The sequence below is a fragment of the Cyprinus carpio genome, chromosome B24 (genome assembly GCF_018340385.1).
Source record: "Cyprinus carpio isolate SPL01 chromosome B24, ASM1834038v1, whole genome shotgun sequence".
Classification (NCBI taxonomy): domain Eukaryota; kingdom Metazoa; phylum Chordata; class Actinopteri; order Cypriniformes; family Cyprinidae; genus Cyprinus; species Cyprinus carpio.
Genome location: NC_056620.1, coordinates 1,668,690 through 1,692,645, shown reverse-complemented (window position 1 = coordinate 1,692,645; position 23,956 = coordinate 1,668,690). Strand labels below are relative to the sequence as shown.

Sequence of the window (23,956 nt, the reverse complement as noted above, 5' to 3'; positions counted from 1 at the left end):
CAAAATGAATGGCGTGCACAGCATGCACGGCTGCTACTGCAACCTCTCCACTTCTACCCCAATTCTGCCTCTACCCTCCTCCCCCGAGCGCTAACCTCTCAGCCTCTCTCTCAAACACACACAGATGTACATATTGCACATGCTATTGCACACGGCGAGATCTACACCCACCAGCCACAGTCAGGCCCAGCTGGCTCTGTCTTCATTTGCATACTCATCTGCATGTTTTGGCATGACTCCACCCTACAGAGCTTTGATTGCAAAGGCTTTCATATCATCAGTGCCTTCCCGCTGAGAACATTTCCTCATATGTGTAGAAGGAGGGCGAGTGTGTTTGCCATCATGCGCCATCTATCAGCTTTATGTTCAGCATGCATAGGGCCTTATTTTTAGAGTCTGTGTGTGTGTACACAGATTTAGCACTGGTTGTATATTTGTGTGTGTGTACTGTATGTGTGCGGTTCACCGCAGTTCTGGAGCGCAGCTGTTGCAGTCATGTTTTGGACGGGTGAACAACCGCATTCTAAACACATCACAAGAGTGGAGGCCTCCCAGTGACATCATCAGTGTGCATCGGGCTCCCTTGTGATGATGCGGCCAAGAATCTTACTAACGAGTTCCATGGTATTTCTACTGTATGTTTTTTGCACATATTTTGAAGATGAACTTTGATACTTTTTGCACATTTACCATGTTACTACCAAGAATTTAATGGTGCATGTCCATAAACATTGAAAGTACCCGATGAGTACCATAGAAACACCATCATTTTAGTTGCAAGGTACAAGTACTATTATCAAGGTACCAAAGTATTATCAAGTGATTACCATTTTACCATGGTTGCACCAAGGCATATACCCAGGCCATGTACTTGTACCAATATGATAACCATTCATCACCATGGTAAGTATTAAAAGTACCATGGTATTACCATCTGATACCACTTCACCAAGGTGCATATCACTTTTATCAAGGTACTGCCGCAAACTCTATTCCTTGGCACTATGTTTGTAAGCGCTGTACCTTGACGCTACCAATAGAGGATGCCTGCTGGCAGTTAGGAGGTGGTCTTGTGCACAGTTCAGGTCTGATAGGCTTTCCACATCCATTAATAAACTTCCTCCCGCTGTTTGTAAATAAAACCATCTGTGTGTGGTCATCCAGCCTTTATGTGCTATGCACAGACCAAACCAACAGAGGAAACACTCGGTACACATGGACCAGTTCACCCTCAGGGTGTGTCTGTCAGGGTCTACCACACCAGGAGCTTCTACCATGCATCCCCATCTGAGATTCATAAACAGGTCCTGATGACAGTGCCAGCCAGTAGATTGAAAATAAACTTGGTTGACTTCCAAACTTTGAGGTCCAACCACCTCAGTGGAGATCTTTTTCATTCAGGTCCCAAAACAATTTGGCACGCATATAGCAAAAATTACACGCAGAGATATTTTCCAAATTTGGCAGGGTTACAATAAAACCAACCCCGACTTTACATCTACAAACAAACAATGGAAAAATCAAAGTCACAAGCATTTGTTGTTTTAGGAGACTGGAACTCACATTTGGATTCTATGCAGCTTCTGAAGGGGTCACAGACAAGTGCTCTTTCCATTTCAAAACTACAGAGGAAGTTCCCTACACCAGTACAAAGACACTGTTGTGAATGAAAACTCTGTTCTGGTGGTATTTCACGGGACATTAGGTTCATCTGTGACAAGTCCAAGATTGTCTCTGACGCTTTCCTGCTCCGTGGGTGCTGATAATAGATTATGGTATCGCTGGCAGGTCACAAATCCCACTGCACCAGAGAAGGTATGAAAGTCATGACAGGCAAGACACAGTCAGTTGGTCAGTGCTGCATGTCTGATGATTTCCCTCAAACTCAACCTGCCTTTGCCTACAAATTGCAAAGCATGAAAAATCCTATTATCAATGCTAAAACAAAGGAAGTCAGTTTGGAGAGATGAAGACAGATTACAAGACGGATTAAGGGATAGATTTGAGGAAGGTGAAAAAGAAAGCATATTAAAAACAAAAGGAAGGTAAGAGTGGAGCAGAATTGAGAATAAGGGCGAGCAACTGTTCAGAAATGAAAGGTAGATACACTAGAGAAAGGTTTTAATTAGGTAGCTTGAGAAAAAGAGGCAGATGAGTTAATGCACAAGGTCAATGGTGAAAGGAAGATGGAGAGAGAGAAACAAAGAGAACAAGAGGTTTCTTATCTCTTCTGTCCACTTCATCTGTCTTTCCTGTGGAATGAATGTCTTTCCTTCTCTCTTTGTTCAGCCTCTTTATGGCCTGTGACCTCTTTAGGTTGTTGGTAAGAACGTTTCCCAGCTCACTGAGATGTGACCATTTCTACCGGGTTTATCAGCCAACATCATTTTTTCTTCTCCTTTCTTTCCCTTCCTCTCAGAATTACCTACTCACAGCTTATCTAATCTTTTGTAGACACAATTATCAATTATCATTCAACTCTTCCACTATGTTCTCAAACAACCCTCTCTTTCTTGGCGTCAATGTGTTTCATTGGCATGACAAATAAAGGTACATTTGTTTTGCCACAGCAGTGGCAGGTTAGACAACAGTCTAACCGAGGGATCAGGGTTTGGCTGGTTAGCATGGCCCTGTTAGTCCTGCTGGTGGGCGCCAAAACTACACAATTTAGGTCCAAAATTATCTTTCTCCTTTAATGGCCAATAAAATTTTTCTCTGTCTGCTGCTTTTCACGTCACATCTCAGGATAGTCACTAGTGAAGGGTTTGAAACTTCCTTGAATCTAATACTCTCTTTGTCCTTCAACAGAGTACCCATGTTCTGGAATGTTGGGAATGGTCTCAGGCCTTATCGCAGACTCTCAGATCACAGTTTCGTCCCACACCGAGCGCACCTGGGTGTCAGAGAATGCCCGTCTGCTGACCAGCCGTTCGGGATGGATGTTGTTGCCGCAGCCCCAGCCGTATGCGGATGAGTGGCTGCAGATAGATCTGGGTGAGGAGAAACTGTTCCGAGGGTTGATCATCCAGGGAGGCAAACACCGTGATAACAAGGTATTCATGAAGAAGTTTCGGCTGGGCTACAGCAACAATGGATCTGACTGGAAAATGGTGATGGATGCAACTGGCAACAAGCCCAAGGTAAGATAAAGGGAAGCTAGAAGGTAGTTAGACATAAACTGGTTTAACATTTAGAAAAGTTTTTAATCACTATGAGGTTCTTAAGCGCTAGTCTGAGATTTGTTTTGCCTGATTTTAGGAAATGTGTTAAGAAAGTTAAACGTGGAGCTATAATGTATTCTTCCCGAAGCTTTTTAGATGGACAGAGAAGAGAATGGTAATAATTAGACTAATGCTGTGAGCACAATATTGGGGAAACTTCCCAAATGCATTCAAAAATACTACTAACAATCTTAATCCTGAAAACAGTCATAATACCAAAACTAAATAACAGTATAGTGTTCATTTGCAATCATAGTGAAAACAGACAAATTTCAAAAGAAATGACACAGTACGTGAAATACATGAAATGCGTGACTTTTTTGTAGAGCATAGACTATGTGCCTTTTCCCCTATCAAAAAGCTAGATTGGAATATAAATCCTAGAAGACCCCTTTTAAAACCCTTATATCTCTACCTTAGTTTGAAGGACAAAAGGAGACGCATTAGCTCTGATGACCATTAATGTTATTTCATGACTGCTGGCGAGTGTCTTTTCGTCTTACCTTCCTTTTTTGTCTGTCTCCTGTGGTACCTTGTGTCTGGGTTTTAAGGCTTCAGAAGTGTGAAGTCAAAGGCAGATGCTTTTGAAAGCCTGTGCATCCTGCTGTTGTAGACTACAGTGTTAGCCCACAGCCTTTCTTTTCTTTCTTTTTTTTTTGCGCTAGCTCAGCTGTTCAATGTCAGAAGTAAAGCTGAAGACTTTCTTTTCTCTAGTGCTTTGTTGCATTAGAAATACAACAGTGTCCAAGTTAAGAGAGGTGTGCATGTCCAAGTTAAGAGAGGCTGCATGCCCTTTCACTCGTTCTCTTTCATTAAAGATTTGTTCTTTGCTTTCCCTGTCAGATTAACTTAGATACTCTTAAAGGTGATGTATGTAGGATTGAAAGAGAGTGGTTTAACTAGGTATTGCAGTCCAAATTCAAAATATTGGAGAGGGTTTTTTTCACCTGGCCACTCCTCCTCAGACTTGACCGACACGTAGGTTGCCAGATTGATGACACCAACAGGAACGAGTACACTTGACGATGAATGAAATGAAATATGCTGTGTTTTCCGCCAACTGGCAACCCGGGTGCCGAAATATAATTGGGTAAACTTGCAGTGGGCGGGTTTCACAAACCAAAACAAAGACCGACTTTCCAGAACGCACATGTAGCATTGTTTTTCAGATAAATAAGAATGTTAACTTAGCATTTTTCTTAAATATCTGCAAGCATATTATGGTATTTTTATGCTTTAGTAGAGACCACATCTTACATACTGCACCTTTAATAAAGCTTTCAACTTTATCTTTTTCCATTTTTGTCTTTCCAAGTTCTCTTTCTCTGCTGGACTGCTAACTATTGTCTCTGACCCTGTCGTTGTTTTTGGCAGATATTTGAGGGGAATCTGAATTATGACACGCCAGCATTGAGGACAGTGGAGCCTATATTGACACGCTTTGTTAGGGTGTACCCAGACAGAGCCACTCCTGCTGGGATGGGACTTAGATTGGAACTCCTGGGCTGTGAAATGGAAGGTAAGTTGAAAACTCATTCACAGACACACACATAACCCCACATTCATACCACTACTGAGAAGTACTCAAGAAGGGACGCTACTGACTTAAAGGATTAATCTACCCAAAAATGAAAATTTGGTCATTAATTACTCGCCTTCATGTCATTTCAAACCTGTAAGACCTTTGTTCATCTTCGGAACACAAATTAAGATATTTTTGATGAAATCCGAGGGCTTTCTGACCCTCCATAGACAGCAAGGGAACTACAACATTTAAGGCCCAGAAACGTAGTAAGGACATCGTTAAAATAGTCCATCAGTGGTTCAACTGTAATTCTATGTAGCTACAAGAATACTTTTTGTGTGCAAAGTCAAACTCTGGTCTTTCGGTCAGTTTCCGCCACCACTTACGAGAGTACCAAGACGTGTGAATGTATGTCAAAGACTGACACGGATGTGAACAAATGCTGAATAAAGTCATTATTTTTGTTTTCTTTGTGCACTCAAAGTATTCTTGTAGCTTCGTAAAATTACGGTTTAACCACTGATGGACTATGATGTCCTTACTGTTTTCTATGCCTTGATCGTGGTAGTTCCCTTGCTATCTATGGAGGGTCAGAAAGCTCTCGGATTTCATCTAAAATATCTTAATTTGTGTTCCAAAGATGAATGAAGGTCTTACATGAGGTTATTTAATGACAGAATTTTCAGTCGGAATAATAATTGTTCTGCTGTTTTCCAAATAGTGTAACTTTAGGCAATTGTAGCATGTTGCTTATTCCAAAAATCATTTTCAAAGAAACAGTGATTCATATACATAATGGACAATCTTGAGGCAAGCCAAAAACAGATTGTCCAAAGCAAGTGAACAAAAGACAAACAAAATTATAGACCTTTGATCTGAAAGGAATTTGATGGTCCTCAAGTGTGTGGTCTTATAGTACAGATGCTATTTGATTGAATTTGGACTTATCCACTCAAGAGGACAGGATAGGGTATGGATTAGCTTTCTTCATTATTACTTGTCCGGCAGATGCGGCATCAAAGGATGTCTCCAACCCAGAAAACCAGGGGCCTGTGACACCCCTAAGTAACAGGGCCCCTCACAGCTGAAGATAATCTTTGGTCCACCTGCCTTGAAGGATTACGGAAAGGTCCTTGATGTCTTCCCCTCTGTCTTACTTTCTAAATTAGTTAAACTCTGATGGGGGGTGTGTGTGTTTTCTGTTGAGCCAGTGTTAAGTGGATTTACATATTGGATTTCTGAGCGACTGTGAGACTTGCTTGTGTAAGCCACAGCATCCCACCGGGAGCTATAGTCAGATAACAATGCTTGATTTCACTTTTAATACCAGCACATGCAGTCCAACACCGTGTATATAAATTCACCCCTATTCCTTTCTCTGTCTTAGCTAAACCCTCCCAATCAAACAAGTGAACCCATATGCATTCCTAACAGCAGGGCACTAAGTCCTAGCAAGAGTGTGCGATGCGATCAACAATGCTGTCCAGAGCCAGCACAGTGACCTTGCTGTGACCCCTCTACTTTAGAGACTCTTTAAAATGCCCTCAGTTCACCCGCACAACTTCCACTATAGCTCCCATTTCCCCTTCTCCCTCCCTGCTCATTTTTTCCCTCTCCTTCTATCCAGGGAAAGCCCTACAGGCTTAAGGGCAGCTCATTACAAGCTGAGAGTAAACACAGGGCTTTAGGCAGATGTAGGCAAAGGCCACATCCAAAGGGGCACAGGCAGCCATAATGAGAGGACACAACCAAGAGGATACCGGCCCAGGGTGGAGCATAACATCCTCAAACCCCAGCACCCAGAGTCACGCACAGGCCTGTATCAAAGGGCTACAGACTTGGAAAGACTACAGAAAGAACATAATCATTAAGATGATTTGTGGAATGGCGTACAAAAAATACCATAGCAGTACCTGGTTTTGGATTTTCAGTAATCACCTTTAAAAATGATGAAAATGTATCTTGTTGCTGCCATGGTTTTTGGGAAGCGGGGTGATTCATCACTTGTCACTTTATTTTGTGAAAGCTGTGTCACAGATTGTATTTTCATGAATAATGGGTATCTTTTTCTCTCTATCTCTGACTCTCTCACTCTAGTTCCCACAGTGCCCCCAACTACACCCGCTTCCTCCACCGTGCCATCAGACGAGTGTGATGATGACCAGGCCAACTGCCATAGTGGAACAGGTGATGACTACGACCAGACAGGTGCAAACACCCGCCTGCAGAGACTGCACCCTTACTTACTGCATCTTGCCCCTTTTGCTATGCTAATCCCACTAGACTAACTGCCTCCCTTGCTTCCGCAAATATCAGCTCTTCTAGCCTTTTTCTTTTTTTTGGGAATGCTAATACAAATCACTCCTCACACTATGAATCTCTTTGCATATAACCACACTTACCATACTACTCCTACTAGAAGTGAAGTATACTGTGCATGGAATGCAAATGTTCTGTATGCATCTAATACTGAAATAACCTACTACATTTGCCAAATGTGCTCCGCTTGACCTTCCATTTCATTACAAAAGCCAGACAGTGATGAATGAACGGCGAGCGATATCAAATGCAATCTCAACTTCTACTTTGTGGACTGCCAAAGTTAAGATTGTTTTATACAAAATTGGGTTAAAAATGCAAACTTACTGTGTTTAGTTCTGAGATGGTAATGCATCGCACTAATATAAAACTGCAAGGTCATGTCACAACATTGTAGTGTATACTACAGTAAAGTCAGAAGTCAGAAAGAGCTTTATTGCCAAGTATGCTTGCACACACAAGGAATTTGTTTTAGTGCCACAAGCTAAAACAAGTTTAGTACAAGTTTAAAAACAAGTACGGTTTAAATAGTCCATTATCATTGATTACCACATACTGCTTCACATACAATACATTTAAAAATGGTAAGCAGTATACAGTATATACTGTGTAGTATGCAGAATTTAACATGTACATACGAAGATCAACTTTTGCTTAAATTGTTAAATTTACTGTTTGCTTACTACAGTACATGCTGCTTTAATTTAAGGAAATAGTATGCAGAACACTATATACTGTGTAGCATGCAGTTTGTTATTATTCCAATTCAATTTATTCCATTCAGTGGCAGACTGGCCATCTGGAGCACGGGGGGTTATCGTCAATCGTCTATTGCGCAAACACATGTTGGTAGGCGGAGTTAGTGTAAATAGCTTCTGCAACAAGGTGGACTATTTGAATTTAGTGTAAATAGACACTCCAAGAAAAAAAAAATTGTATTAAACAGTAACACTACCACACAGTATGTAGTATACAGTAACATAATACTCCATTCCAAACTAGCTTGCACTTACCTTGGTATTCATGTGTGACTATTAAAATTTCTTCTGCTCTCCAGCTGCTAATACTAACACTGCATTATAAATTATGCCTCTAATCTCCTCTGTGTTCACTTCAGTGCAGTCTCACAGAGTGTGTGTTGCACAGAATTACACTCCCCTCTGCTAAATGCTTAAAATAAAGGTTCCAACGTTTCTGAATGTATTTGCATGTCTCATCCGGCAAAGCTCGTTTTAAAAATGCTAAGCAAATACAAAGAGGGGAATTAGCACAGTCAGATCCTTACCTCCAGATAATATCCAAATAAAATATTAGCCAGTGTCTCACTTTAACTTTTCATCTAATGGTCTTCTCTGTGTCCACACTACAGGTGGAACCGCTGCGCCAGAGACAACCACAGAGACAAGTACGGTTCCAGGTGAGAAAGGTACTTACCTCTAATTCTATCTGTAATTTCTTTAATTATCCAATATTCACAAACACATCCTAACTAAACCAATTCTAGTTTATCTCCCCAAATAATAACAACAAAAAAATTTTCAAATTGTGCACAGACAGCTCTAAGTAAGCCAATTGTAGTTTATCTCCCCAAATAATATGCACATTTAAAATATTTGTTTATGAGTTTCATGCAGGATTATTTTTTCTGAAAAATAAAAAGAGAAAAAAATGATGCACTGTGTTTGATGACAGCCAGTAAGCGATTTTCTTCAGAAAAACATAATGAAAATTTTTGCAGTTACGTACATTTGGTGTCGCTAGCAGCACAGAAATTACGCACTGCACCTTTAAGAAAGAAAATTCTTATTGTATGTTTTCTTAGTTCTCTGTTTGGTTGTTGAGGCCATTTGATTATAAGTGTGTAAACTCAAAGATGAGTATGTAATCTCGTTTCTGTAGTGTTCTTGTGAAAATCTATAAAGAGCCCCTCTGATTTGCTAATTCAGCGTAATGACTGATTAGTCATTCAAGACTGCTCACTAATGGACAAATGAGAAATGCCCCTTAACTGACCTTGTCTAATTAGCCAGTATGTGTGTGTGTGTGTGTGTGTGTGTGTGTGTGTGTTTGTCTGTTTGGCCTTGTCTGAGCCTCATCACAACAGCAACACAACTGAATAGATTGAAGGTCCTAATAAGCATGTGTCCTTGTGTGTGTGTGTGTGTTTGCTGTCTAACATCGATAACATCTATTAAATTTCTACAACTTCAATTACTTTATATTTTCTATTTGCTATGACAAGCATTCAAAACTGGTAGAACGTTCTGGACTGTGGTGAAACGTATCCTTGTACTGTCCTCCACTGCGACAGCCCCAATCCATTTAAAAATGGAAAAGAAGAAATAACTTTTAATTGGAAACTGGCATTTTCTGAAGCGGCAGTGGCTGCATGCCTGAGCTGCGGCTTTTAATAGGAAATTCTTTCCTTCGCATTCAGTGAGCAGATACCCTGCGAAACTCGTGGAGAATCCTGGCTTTATTAAACTGTCTAGAAAAGCAGCGCTGAGGCTGTGCAGGCACCGGCGTAGCTGACATCCTAGACGTGCTTCTGCTTTTCTGTCCGTCTCAATTCTCTCTGCTCTTCATGCGTTCTCTCTCTTTGGCTTTCTATCTCTCACTCAATCTAACATCGTTAAATCCCTCCGTCCTTCTTTCATGTCAATCTCCGTTTCAAAGCTTCATTGTTTTGTGTGCTCTGTATTCTCGCTCAAGATCTAGCTATATCTGGTGAATATATGAATGTGGATTTGGCTTAGGCACAACAGAATTTGGTAAAGGATTTGGAAATGCTCATGCTTAAATGATGGTGTTTTCTGATTGTAAAATAACTCTTTGTTGCCATCAAGTGGACAGTAGATATAAAGCATGTAGTTTAGAGATTTGTGTACTCCAGTCAATCGCACAGTAGCTTCAAAACATTCCAATCGCACATCCTCAGTCTGGAATTGTTGAGGGCAGGGCTTTTGGGTTCTTTTAATTTATAACCCTCTTTTTAAAAAAAATGTTAAGTAATAAAGTAACACAACACAAGGTTTTTTAGGAAAGAATATATATATTAATTATTTACTCAATAAAGAAATTATTATCTCCAATAAAATAAAACAATGAAATAAGGATATGATTGTTCTTTTTTAAACCTTCAACATAAAATGTCCCTCTTTTTAAAAGGAAGATACTGTCAAAACTGTACTATATATAAATGCACAGACAACACTTTAAACCCTATTAACCTTCAATAGGATTAATTCAGAAAACCTCGATGAATCAACTTCAAAATCACTTAAAACAACATACTTTGTGGGCCCACACACACCTTAATGCAATCTAAAGCCGGCAAGTAAAATTATTATAAAACTAAATACCGTAGCAGGCCTGATGAGATGCTTGTGTTCGTTGTGGCCCAAAAATAATGGCCGTTTCACTCGTCAACGAGCAAACAAAAGGAAAAATAAGATAACGTTTCTGTCCAGTCTTTCTCCAACAATCACATGAGCAGGCTCCGCGTCCGATCAGCATTTCAGCACGAACTCCATTGATTTCTCTTTTCTCCTCACAGTTTCGGTAAACCCACGAGAGAAATCCTAGTAAATCCAAGCCCAGTCTGAGTCTCTTCCCTGTTTTCAGGTCGAAAACAGCAGATAAACCCCTCGAACAGTTCAACTGAGGTAGTCAAACTTTAGCTAGAAAATGTCATTCACTTGTAATGAACGGACTCCAGCCTATACTTAAATTTAGCTAAGCGTTAATATTAGCAGTAACACAAAAATAAACAGTCGCTGAACTTCGTGCAGAAATTCTTCCCGTTTCTCAATATGCAGCTTGTCACTCGTCTCGCCGGTTGTTGAGGGAACAATCATAAGACACAATCTACACACTGGTTTGTGCACTACTAATCCACAAATTAACTCAGAAAATCTCTGTGTCCCGCTCACTCATTCTTTTTTTTCTTTTTTCCTTTTCCCTGTCAGTGCTCAAAACAAACCCGCGAGCTCTGACTCTCCGCCCAATCGTTATTAACCACATAAATGCTGGTTTGGACAGTTTTCAGAAATACATTATCTTTTACCATAAAACAATAAACATAATAATTTTTAAACAGCTTTTAACATTTTTACAATAACTTTTTTAATGAATTTCAACCTTTTTAATCACACTACTTATATGATCTGATAATTAAATGATAGGCCTACTACAATCATCACTTATCACCTCATGATTTTTTAACCGGGTTACACTCTCCCCCTTCTAAAGGTTTTTGATGTCCTCATCAAACATAATGAATTCTGCCCCTTTTTTTTTTTTAAATTGTACTAGTGGAAAAGGCGCATAACTAGTTTAAATTAACTCTTGCCAATCTTAATGATAACACCTCTATGCACAATAGTGAGAGGCTGATCTTTTGGCTTACCAGGCTCATCGTAAGTTAACCTGATAACTGGTTTCACCATCCTCTTTGGACGGTTTTCAGGTTTGCTAATCACTTTTGTCTTAGTGACTGTCTCTGGATGCTTATCGTGGCAAGGGTTATCAGTCTCTGGATCACTTTCTTCCTCAGGAACTGAATCTTGATCTCCATCCTCTTCACTCATACTGTGATGTTCCTCCTCCAAACTATTTCCCTCTGACAAACTATCCTTAGCAGGATTTTCATCTGACTGTTGAGAATAATCACTATCATCTTGGATGAGATTTGACTGTCCAACACCATCTCTGTCTTTTGTCAGGATCTCCTTCAGGTAAGCACTGTAGGGTTTCCCAGGTCCATAATACTCCACATCTGAAGAGGAATCTGTAAACTGCAACTCTTGACGAGCTTCCTGTTCTTCAGGTAAGACTTTCTTTGACCTCTGTTGTGTCTCAGCTCTTGTTCTTGATCTTGTCTTGACATGTGACTTGTCCTCCATCTCCAATGTTGGCATTCTCACTAACTGTCCAATTGGCAAAAGATGATCTCGATGGAGAGTTTTGACTCCTCCTCCTCCGTCCTCCGGTTTCACTTTGTACACTGGAATGTTGGGCATCTTTCCCAGGACCACATAAGGGATGGGACTCCAACGACTCTCCAACTTATGTTTCCCTTTCAATCCTAAGTTCCTTAGCAACACTCTGTCACCGATATCCAATGTTTGGAACCCCACTCTTTTATCATAGGACCTCTTGTTCCTCTGATGTGTCTTGTAGGCCACCTCAGAGGCAAGCTTGTAAGCTCTTTGCAAGTCTTCTTTTAGCTTGGTTACATAGCGTGAATGGCCACCCTCAGCTTTGCCATCAGGAGAGGTTCCAAAACACAAGTCTATAGGAAGCCTTGCTTCTCTGCCAAACATTAAGAAATAGGGTGAGTACCCCGTAGCATCGCATTTGGTACTGTTGTACGCATGAACCAAGTACCCAATATGTTTACTCCACTGCCGTTTCCTCTCACAGCCCAGAGTTCCCAGCATGGAAAGAAGAGTTCTGTTGAACCTCTCAGGCTGCGGATCTCCCTGCGGGTGATAGGGAGTGGTCCGTGACTTCCGGATCCCCATCATCTTCAAGAGCTCTTTGATTAACTGACTCTCAAAGTCTCTTCCCTGGTCTGAGTGGATTCTGGCTGGCAAACCATAATGCAGGAAATACTTGTCCACCAGGATCTTTGCCACCGTCTGCGCTTTCTGATTTCTAGATGGGAAAGCCTGCGCATAGCGGGTGAAATGATCCGTGACCACTAACACATTGCTGATACCCGCAGAATCTGGCTCCATGGACAGAAAATCGATGCATACCAGATCCATCGGTCCATTGCTTGAAATGTGATGTAAAGGCGCTACCCTATGACAGGGGGTTTTCCGAGTGACACATTCTCCACAGTTCTTTATGTACTGCTCAACATCGCATGCCAATTTTGGCCAAAAAAACCTGCTCCTCAACAAGTCTGCCGTTCTTTCAATACCCAGGTGTCCGAGATCATCATGGGTGGCCTTTAACACCACTTCTTTGAACTTGCTTGGCAAGACAAGTTGAGTGAGTTCTTCCCCGGAGGGTCGCTTACTTAAACGATGGAGTAGCCCATCTTTCATCATCAGTTTCCCCATCTCTTTTTTAAACCGAGAGCGCTCTAAACAGGATCCATTCTCTTCCGGCCATTTGCCATGTTTAACAGCTTGTATGACAGATCGGATGGCTGCATCATCCTCCTGAGCTTCAATCAACTCCTGTTTTGACATCTGCCCCAATGATTTCAATTCCAGGTGAGTTGGAAATGCATAACTATCAGGCACACATTTTGGTGAAGCCCCCAACTGATCTACATACCTTGGTGGACTGACCGCTGAACCAGGGATGCAGATTCGTTTGCAGATAGATCTCACACCAGACTGTGGTATGGTCTCCCATTCCTCTGAACTCTCATCAGGCATATTCCTTGAGAGCAGGTCAGCGTCTATGTTATGTTTGCCTGGTCGGTACTGGACATCAAAGTCATATGTGGATAAAGCAGAGAGCCATCTGTGCCCCACAGCACTGAGCTTGGCGGTCGATAACACGTACGTAAGCGGGTTATTGTCCGTACGTACCGTAAATCTGACTCCATACAAATAATCATGGAACTTATCCACAACTGCCCACTTAAGGGACAGAAACTCCAACTGGTGAACGGGGTAATTCCTCTCAGATGTCTTTAGCTTCCTGCTGGCGAAGGCGACTGGTCTCAGACCCTCACTGTGTTCCTGATATAGGACGGCGCCCAGCCCTCTCAAACTGGCGTCCACATGCAGGACATAGGGCTTGTTGGGATCCGCAAAGGCCAACACAGGTGCATGCGTAAGGCAGCGGATAATCTTGTGAAAAGCCTCGGTGCAGGACTGGTCCCATCTTTCACCAAAGGGCTCAGACTCTTTAAGGTAAGTCTTAGTGTTGTCTTTCTCAGACTTCTTGCCCCGCTGGGTTGGAGCATAGCCTTTGGTGAGCTCAGACAATGGCCTGACGATGGCTGCATAGTTGGCGATGAAACGCCGGTAATATCCACAAAATCCCAAGAAGGATTGAAGAGCCTTCAGGTGCGTAGGCTGTGGCCAACTTGTAACTGCCTCCACCTTGGCTGGGTCAGGTGATACTCCATTGGCCGACACAATATGTCCAAGGTATTTTACCTTTGGGAGACAGAATTGACATTTGTCGAATGAGATTTTCAACCCAACCTCTGCCAGACGATCAAGGACTTTTAAAAGTCTTTCTTCATGCTCTTCTAACGTTCGGCCAAATACTATCAGGTCATCGAGGTAGACAAGGACTTCGAGCAGATTCATATCACCCACAGCCTTCTCCATTAATCTTTGAAAGGTGGCTGGGGCTCCAGTTATCCCCTGCGGCATCCTCTCAAATTGAAAGAACCCCAGTGGGCAGATGAATGCCGTCTTTTCCTTATCTTCCTCGGCCATGGCAATTTGGTAATAACCGCTCCGCAGATCCAGAACGGAGAACCACTTGCTTCCGGTCATTGAATGCAACACATCATCAATACAAGGTGTTGTGTACTGATCTGGGATTGTTCGGCTATTTAACAATCGGTAGTCAATACACATTCTCACAGCTCCATTCTTTTTGCGAACAATCACGATTGGGGATGCATAGGGACTACGAGACTCCTTGATGATCCCTGCACGCAACAGTTCATGGAGGTGCTTTCTCACGTCTTCCAGGTCAGCTGGAGCCAGACGACGAGAGCGCTCCCTGAACGGCCGTGAATCTGACAACCGGATTGTGTGTTCTACTCCCTTCGCCAATCCAACATCCCATTCTTGTAAAGAGAACACCTGGGACCTTGTGGATAGCTTTTGACGGAGTCTCTCCTTCCACTCCTCTGAGACAGGTGAGTCTCCGAAGTTAATCTGGTTCACATCAAACTCGGTGTCAGCTGTTTTGGAGGGAGAGAGAGAAGTGACTGCATCTGTCAGATACATATGTCCGATAACTGTTCCCACTGGTATAACTGTCTCTGACAAAGACTCATTCTGGACCAAGATTCTGAAATGGTTGACATTCACCTCTTCGCTGGGCACCACCGTGGGTTGAAGTAGCACACCTGCTGGGAGTGGAGCTACAGGAGACGAGTCAACCATCAGGATTTCTTTGTCAACCTGGAGCTTGTACTCGACTTTGCAGACTGCAGTACAGTCACCACCAGGGGGCAGAGTCAATGGGCCAGGGCCTTGCCATAACACACAGCCAATATCACCCTCCTCTTCCAGGGCTGCGGCCGTGCCAAGCGCTGTTAACTGGTTGTCGCTGTAACAGGCTTTTATTCCCCATGTCTTGGTGATGTCAATGCCATTGTCCTTACACTGCTGTACAAGTCGTCGGATGTGACTGGCATTGGTCCCTACTATGATAGGAGTCTGGTCTGCAGTTCGGGGCTGGGGGCAGATAAGAGCGAGAACTGTCACCGTCTGGTCTGCACCTGCAACCTTTGCCGGATATTCAATGTCGACCACTACATACCCACGGTATGGATAACTGATCTCAGATTCACTTAGTCCCCACAGGGCTAAACCAGACACGGGACGTATTGGAACATCAGACAGGTAAGCTTGATACCAAGACTCAAAAATAATGGTGACCTGAGAGCCACTATCAAATAAGGCATCACAGCCATGTCCATTTACTTTCACAGATACTACACTAGGTGGTCCAATCAAGCCTTCGGGGATGTCAGCCCGCTCTGATAAAGTAACAGCACTTTTCTTGACCCCACAATTAACTTCATTGGGGGTGGCATCCCCAGTCTGCTGTCTGTCTTTTGTCACCTTCAAAGCATGAATTAGCTTTCTGATAACCTTGGCTTGATTCTCAGGGTTTCGGCACTTTGTGGCAAAATGTCCGCTCTCCCCACACCTATAGCAGAAATTCTCTTCTGAGCTTTTCGGTGCTCCTTTGGGGGTTTTGGGGACCTGTTTAGAAGCCTCCATGGTTGAAACAGTAACTGCAGCATCTTGCTCAGGCATCTTGTTGCTAGTTTTCTGTTTTAATCGTTTCAGTTGTTTTTTTAAGGCAGCCAGCTCGGCATCTTGCCGGTTCTCAACACCAGGCGGTGCACTACTGGATTTAAACTCCATGTAATCATCTTTGTCATGAGTGGTTTTGGTCACTACTGCTGCAACCATTGACTTTAGCTCTTTTATTTCAGCCTTTAATTTTTGAATCTCAGCTTGCCTGTTATCCACTTCTGTATTAGCATGCACTTGATGTACCGAGGCACTGAGTTTCTTTCTAGAAGTTTCGTACTCTTCCTCAGCACGAATCTCAGTCAACAGCTGTAGAAAGTTTGGGGGTGCAGCCCTCCTTTCTCTCAACCGCAGCTGGATCAGCATCAGGTCTGAGGCGATAGCACCCCTCAGCAGTTGCTCCAGTCGGGCTTGATCCTTGCCGCTAGCAGGGAGGCCACCTCTTTGAATCACTTTAACTAGAGACCTCTCTAGACGTCGAAGGAAATCTGATAGTTTCTCTCCTTTTTGCTGTTGCATCAATCGGAAAGCAAAATAGAGATCATCTCCAGACTCAGCACTTCCAAAAGCACTTTCAAGGGCTTCTAAGCACTCTTTTGGGCTGGCGTCAGGATCAGCGTGCCGCACTGCTTTCACAATTTCTAGTGCGGGCCCTTTTAAACTTCCAATAATTCTGCGTCTTTTTTCCCTATCCGAGCATTCAGTTTCCTCCACCATAAGCGATGCCTGCTCTAGCCAATTATCAAATGGTTCCTCACCTGGCGGCGTTGGTAGGGCTCCCGAGAACATGCGTAGTCGACCATAACTCCCACCATCAGCTGGTTTGGTTGTCTTTTCCAACAAATCTCCGACAGCGCGAAGGATGGATTCAGTGGAGCTAGTGGGTGGGGGTGTACTGGGGAATAATGATTTGAGATCCTCCATGGTTTTCCCTTCAGCCTGCAACAACCCTTTTAGTTTGCTATTAAACTCTTCAGCAGCTGCCTGTGCCCCTCCTAAAATGATTACAGGCCACGCCTCTCCACCATCAATAGGCACAACTTCAGAAGGAACACTCTCCTCTCGCACGGTCTCTTTACTCTCACACAAAACCATCCGTCGGTTTAGTCTTGCACTGAAGTTTCTCCCCCGGACACGCACCCGTCCTAAAGACTTGATAGTTTCCAGCGTTTCTTCCACTTCACTGATCTCTACATCTTCTGGGACAATGGTCATAAAGGCATGCGTCTCATCCAAACCCTCACCACGGCACCAGCGTTTTAACTCTGACACTAGTTCAGTTTTTTCCATGTTAATACTATTTGTAAATTAGCTTAGTAACTTTACCTTGTAACTCTATATTATTATTTTCTTCTCTACTGAAAAATCCAAGACTATCCCAGCGGTGCCTCCATTTTATGTAGCGCTTCCCTCAGTCTGGATATTGTTGAGGGCAGGGCTTTTGGGTTCTTTTAAGGTATTTATCGAATGTGTTTTAACCCTGATTAACTCAGTTTTTAATGTTATCTTGGATCTCTCTGTTATAGTATACCCCTGAAATGGTTTTATAACCTACTTATGAATTCACCGTTCTTAAGTTATAGTTTTAATAAAGATTTTTAACCATGTGTCTGTATATTCCTCTCCTCGAACCAAATGATAACCTCTTTCCAGATAAGTAATAAAGTAACACAACACAAGGTTTTAGGAAAATATATATTAATTATTTACTCAATAAAGAAATTATTATCTCCAATAAAATAAAACAATGAAATAAGGATATGATTGTTCTTTTTTAAACCTTCAACATAAAATGTCCCTCTTTTTAAAAGGAAGATACTGTCAAAACTGTACTATATATAAATGCACAGACAACACTTTAAACCCTATTAACCTTCAATAGGATTAATTCAGAAAACCTCGATGAATCAACTTCAAAATCACTTAAAACAACATACTTTGTGGGCCCACACACACCTTAATGCAATCTAAAGCCGGCAAGTAAAATTATTATAAAACTAAATACCGTAGCAGGCCTGATGAGATGCTTGTGTTCGTTGTGGCCCAAAAATAATGGCCGTTTCACTCGTCAACGAGCAAACAAAAGGAAAAATAAGATAACGTTTCTGTCCAGTCTTTCTCCAACAATCACATGAGCAGGCTCCGCGTCCGATCAGCATTTCAGCACGAACTCCATTGATTTCTCTTTTCTCCTCACAGTTTCGGTAAACCCACGAGAGAAATCCTAGTAAATCCAAACCCAGTCTGAGTCTCTTCCTTCCCTGTTTTCAGGTCGAAAACAGCAGATAAACCCCCTCTAACAGTTCAACTGAGGTATGTCAAACTTTAGCTAGAAAATGTCATTCACTTGTAATGAACGGACTCCAGCCTATACTTAAATTTAGCTAAGCGTTAATATTAGCAGTAACACAAAAATAAACAGTCGCTGAACTTCGTGCAGAAATTCTTCCCGTTTCTCAATATGCAGCTTGTCACTCGTCTCGTAGGTTGTTGAGGGAACAATCATAAGACACAATCTACATACTGGTTTGTGCACTACTAATTCACAAATTAACTCAGAAAATCTCTGTGTCCCGCTCACTCATTCTTTTTTTTTCTTTTTTCCTTTTCCCTGTCAGTGCTCAAAACAAACCCGCGAGCTCTGACTCTCCGCCCAATCGTTATTAACCACATAAATGCTGGTTTGGACAGTTTTCAGAAATACATTATCTTTTACCATACCATAAACACAATAACATAATAATTTTTAAACAGCTTTTTTACAATTAACTTTTATGAATTCAACCTTTTTTATTTTTATCTGATAATAAATGATAGGCAATCATCACTTTTTTAATGGGTTACATTACAAAACTATTAATCAGCACAACTGTTTTCAACACTGATGATAATCAGAAATGTTTCTTGAGCAGTAAATCAGCTTATAATGATTTCTGATATCATTACACTGAAGACTGGAGTAATGATGCTGAAAATACAGCTGCGCATCACAGAAATAAATTACATTTTAACAGATATTCACACAGAAAACAGTTATGTTAAAATGTAATAACATTTCACTGTTTTTACTGTATTTGTAATCAAATAAATGCAGTTTTGGTGAGGAAAAGAGACTACTTTTAAATACATTAAACAATCTTTCCGAGCCCAAATTTACCATATTAAAATGCATTAATGTAAATAAATTCATAGTATTATTATTAAATATAAAAAGTAACATATCTAAAATATAAACACTATTCTGTGTGTGTGTGTGTATCACTGCTTTAGTAATATGAAATATGATAGTGCATATGTTAATAATCTTTCCCTGTGTATGTGTGTGTTCTCTCTGTAGCGTTCCTGTGGTTTGCCTGTGACTTTGGCTGGGCCAGTGATCCTTCATTCTGTGGCTGGATGTCAGAGGACAGCGGTTTCAGGTGGCAGATCCAGTCCAGCGGCACCCCGACTCTGAACACCGGCCCAAACATGGACCACACTGGTAAGAAAGAAAGACTGCACCCATTGGCCTCATAGCACGGAAAGTGTGAAACATCCGAACCTCACATGGTTTCTCTCGGTCTGCTGTAGGTGGATCAGGAAACTTCATCTACACACTGGCCACAGGTGCTCAGGAGACAGAAGTGGCTCGGTTAGTGAGTCCATCCGTGTCGGGCCAGGACTCGGACCTGTGCTTGTCCTTCTGGTATCACATGTTTGGCTCTCACATCGGCACGCTACACATCAAACAGCGCAGAGAGAGCAGCCAGGGCTCAGCTGATGTCCTGCTCTGGACGGTCAGCGGTCATCAAGGCAACCGCTGGAGGGAGGGCCGCGTGCTCATACCCCACTCCAATAAACCCTACCAGGTACTGAAAGAAGAAGATGAGTGTGTGTGTGTGTGTATGTGTGTGTGTGTGTGTGTGTGTGTGTGTGTGTGTGTGTGTGTGTTATGATTTACACTGATTACATTTTACCTTTGCATGTGACCCTGGAGCACAAAAGCAGTCATAAGGGTAAATTTTTTAAATTGTGATGTATACATCATCAAAAAGCTGAATAAATAATCTCTCCATTGATGTGTGGTTTGTTAGGAGGACAATATTTGTCTGAGATGCAACTATTTGAAAATCTGGAATCTGACGGTGCAAAAAAATCACAATACTGAGAAATTCATCTTTAAAGTTGTTCAAATTAAGTTCTTAGCAATGCATATTACTAATCAAAAATTAAGTTTTGATATATTTACAGTAGGACATTTACCAAATATCATGGAACATGATCTTTACTTAATATACTAATGATTTTTGGCATAAAAGAAAAATGGATGATTTTGACTCATACAATGTTTGTTAGCTATTGCTACCAATATACCCCAGAGACTTACAGTATGACTAATTATGTGGTCCAGGGTCATATATAGTTCAGCTTTAACGCTGGAGTTTGTCATTATTTTCAGGTGGTAATTGAAAGCGTAGTGGAGAGGAAGAGTTGGGGAGACATTGCTGTGGATGACATCAAAATCTTAGACAATACAAACCATACCTCAATGCAAAGTCAATTAACCCAACCAAATATAAAAAAAAACACAAATAAATTAAAAAAAACTGTGTCATTTTGGATATTTCTGCTACTACTGCTGTAATGACAAAGCTGCTCATTTTTTAACATTTTTTATGTACAGACACTGTATGAAAGTCCTACAACGTCATTTTCACAACTCCTAACTTTCAGCAGTTTTATAGAGTTTTTATTTCATTTTATTTTTTTTTAACCACTCGCAGCCTTGTTTTCATTCCTGTCAAATATTAAATATGGTGTGATATAGTTTGATTTTTAGCTGTTGTAGATTTTAAAGCTTGTTTTGTCTTATTTTAAATAATTTTAAGCAATATTGTGGCCCTAGTGTGCTGAGGCCCCTGGTAAAAAAACAACTGACTTAGATGACAATACTGAATTATGTACATTTCCTGACTGTTTTATGTTGCCTGTTTATAGACCCAGATGTCCCAGCAGAGCCAATTTTACCTGAAGACAACTTCAATGAAATCAGTAAGTGGCTTTCTCAAATATAATGCATGCAAATGCTGAATAAATATTAGAACACACAACTAAATGAGTGACTTAAGAAGACATATGCACTGTAAAAAAAAGTTTTGAAGTTTAAGAAAAATACTATTTCAGTCTTGCTACTTCTAAATATATATCTGGTGTCTGAATCATTTTTGTTTTGACTGCATAAAATCCAAAAGCAATTTCTAAAACAGGTTTGCTGATCTGTTCTCTTCCAGTCGTGGACATCACAGACTTCCCTGAGATTGTGGAGAACCGTGATATCAGCGGCGCCGGAAACATGCTGAAGACGCTGGACCCCATCCTCATCACCATCATCGCCATGAGCGCGCTGGGGGTCTTCCTCGGCGCCATCTGCGGCGTGGTCCTCTACTGCGCCTGCTCCCACAGCAGCATGTCCGACAGGAACTTATCCGCCCTGGAGAACTATAACTTTGAGCTGGTGGACGGCGTCAAGTTAAAGAAGGACAAGCTCAACTCACAGAACACGTACTCAGAAGCATGAGGCGCCGACCAATGAGAGGAGACCTCTCCTCAGGGAGGGCGGGGCTAAAACAGACTGCCGATGCCTTCCGGTTGGAGGAGGACAAGGCTCTGTGGTTCAGCGAACCAATGGGAGGTCTGGGACTGAGCCATGCTTTTCTCAGGAGCTGCAGTGAACAGAACCTACCAGTAGGGGACACTGTGTACAAACATTGAATACATGGGGAAAAAACAAAATGAAACAAAATGAAAAATATGTACAGATGATTGAAATTATTATTTTAATTTTTTATTTCGTATTATTTTTGTTTAAGCATTTTTACAATCAGATGCTGGTGTTGAGACCAATATATAATAATGTTATAAAGTATTTATCTTTTTTTTTTTTTTTTTTTGGTAGGAGGAAAAAAATCATTTACTTTTATTTTAAAAGAAAAAAAAATGACCATATATGGCCATGGGAAGGTAAATACCCCATGGCAGGGCAAGGATCAAACGGGGTGGAAAATCATCCAGCCCTGTTGCATTCTGGGTATGGTTCAGTCAGTGCCTTTGGTACATCTTTTTTTGGCCTCCTCTGTTGTTTTCTTGGTGTTTTTAACCCTTTAGTTTTCAAAAAGCTGTCAGTCGAATCTGCAAAACAAATCCCGGTAAATTCATAGCGCTTTAACGTTGAAATCCTGCATATTGTACATAAGTTTTAATATATTTTAATGCCCTTTTCAAAGAAACGAGTAAAAGGACAAAAAAGAAAGCTGCAGTATCCCTTTTTTCTTGGGTTGTATGTTGTAAATACAATCGTCCGACTGTTTTGTGAAAGTGAAACGTGTGCTTTTTCCGTCCTGTTTGGTTATTTTGCTACGTTTCCAAAAGATGCAGCCCTTGCTCAAAACAGATGTTGATACAAATCCAGCGCGCATTTCATCATGGGAACATAAACGCATTTCAGAGGCGAGTTTTATTCACCTGGATTACAGATTTATAATCATCATATCCTCTATAATCACATTCAGAATGTCTGTTTATCCAGCATACCAAAAAAAAGAAAAAATTGATGATCATCATTGCCTTGATTGCTTTGATTTGAGGTTTCATCAAAGTGCTTCTTTCACCATCCGTCGAGCTTGAATGCATGTGCTCTCGAGTAAAACTCTCATTTTAAGAGTGGTGCTATTAAATGTTCTCACGCATCGCTTCGCAAGCGTTCTGTCATTGGCCTTGTGTCTGTACCAAAGGACTGTTGCCTCAAACTGCAGGGTCCAATCACAACAGCCCATTCTCTTCTGAATCTGGAGACCAGCTCATCTCGTTGTCATTGGCTCGACGGTTTGGATTCTGGACCGCTGGGTGGGTCTGATTTTAGCAATGCCATACACACGTAGTTTAACCGATAACAGGGCTTCACTGCTGACAATACTAATGTTTTCTACAGGTTTCTCGGTATGTTCATGTACTGTGCTGTATACTGTGGCCAACACTTCTGTTTTCCCCTTTCTTTCCGGTAGTTTCCGAGGACATGAATCCTCGTGTCGATGCTACATGTGTGTCAGCTGAAGCTGTATAAAGGCCGACTGGCTTCAGTCGGGATTCTGTGAGAAAAGCATACTGTAGCATTAACGAAAAAGAAACAATGTTGCACTGATCGATATATTTGATGAAGTTTATGTGTTTATAGCATTCATTTGTAAAAAAAGACAACTGAAATAAAAAAGACAGTGTTCATTTTTTTAATATAGTTTCAGAATATGTAATATGATTCTGAAATGGTCAATAATCGAGATGTTTTCATTATTGAAAAAGGTATACAGATTTCCTATAGTAAAGCTCCCATTTACCTGACCCTGATCCTCTTTTGGTTTTTGTACTGTCGGTAAAATTTTGTGCTGATTCTTTTTTTTTTTTCTTTTTACAAGAAGATGCGGAAGCAAAGAAAACTTTTATTTTCAATACTGCCTCTGTACGTTGCTGTTGTAGGAAGGGAAAAAATGAATAAAAAACAGCAAGGCCTTAAAATGGATATCAATGTTTTGTATCTGAACATCTGCATCACGAAAGAAAATCTCCTCCACATCTGCTCTGTTTCTGATCAAATCAGATCGACTGACATATTCCAAAGATTCAGCTCCAATAAATGTGTTCTGAAACTTTCGCTCTTTTTATAAGTTATTTTTCTTTAACTGTAGATTTTAATCAGAATGACATGCGGAGAGCATGCAGGTGAATATACAGGACAGCAGAGGGCGATGCTGAGCAACTTGATGACAAGAGAAGCACTAGCCAGTGTCTAAAGTGTACTTTTGACATATTTACATCATATAAATGTACACTTTTTGTGATTTTGAGGGCTTATTTTACACAAAAGAAAAACTGGAAGTATT

General features: G+C 41.3%; 2 protein-coding genes across 4 annotated transcripts in view; one reads left to right on the top strand and one right to left on the bottom strand.

Moving 5' to 3' along the window:
• Positions 1-23,726, top strand: part of LOC109072467 (neuropilin-1a) — a 71,392-nt gene extending 47,666 nt beyond the window's left edge. The window contains exons 9-17 of one of the 3 annotated variants that reach the window (XM_042752082.1): positions 2,809-3,140; positions 4,596-4,740; positions 6,844-6,933; positions 8,435-8,482; positions 19,381-19,524; positions 19,614-19,891; positions 20,482-20,578; positions 21,021-21,074; positions 21,314-23,726. In XM_042752082.1, coding sequence (XP_042608016.1) covers positions 2,809-3,140; positions 4,596-4,740; positions 6,844-6,933; positions 8,435-8,482; positions 19,381-19,524; positions 19,614-19,891; positions 20,482-20,578; positions 21,021-21,074; positions 21,314-21,600 — 1,475 coding nt within the window. In that variant the 3' untranslated portion in view covers positions 21,601-23,726. Of the gene's footprint in view, positions 1-2,808; positions 3,141-4,595; positions 4,741-6,843; positions 6,955-8,434; positions 8,492-19,380; positions 19,525-19,613; positions 19,892-20,481; positions 20,579-21,020; positions 21,075-21,313 lie in introns of all 3 variants that reach the window. The other 2 variants (XM_042752081.1, XM_042752080.1) reach the window with 2 other exon arrangements.
• Positions 11,023-18,275, bottom strand: LOC122142218. The gene has a single exon (XM_042752079.1). The coding sequence runs from the start codon at positions 17,331-17,333 to the stop codon at positions 11,406-11,408; it is 5,928 nt and encodes a 1,975-aa protein (XP_042608013.1). The 5' UTR covers positions 17,334-18,275; the 3' UTR covers positions 11,023-11,405.
• Positions 23,727-23,956: the final 230 nt, after the last annotated feature.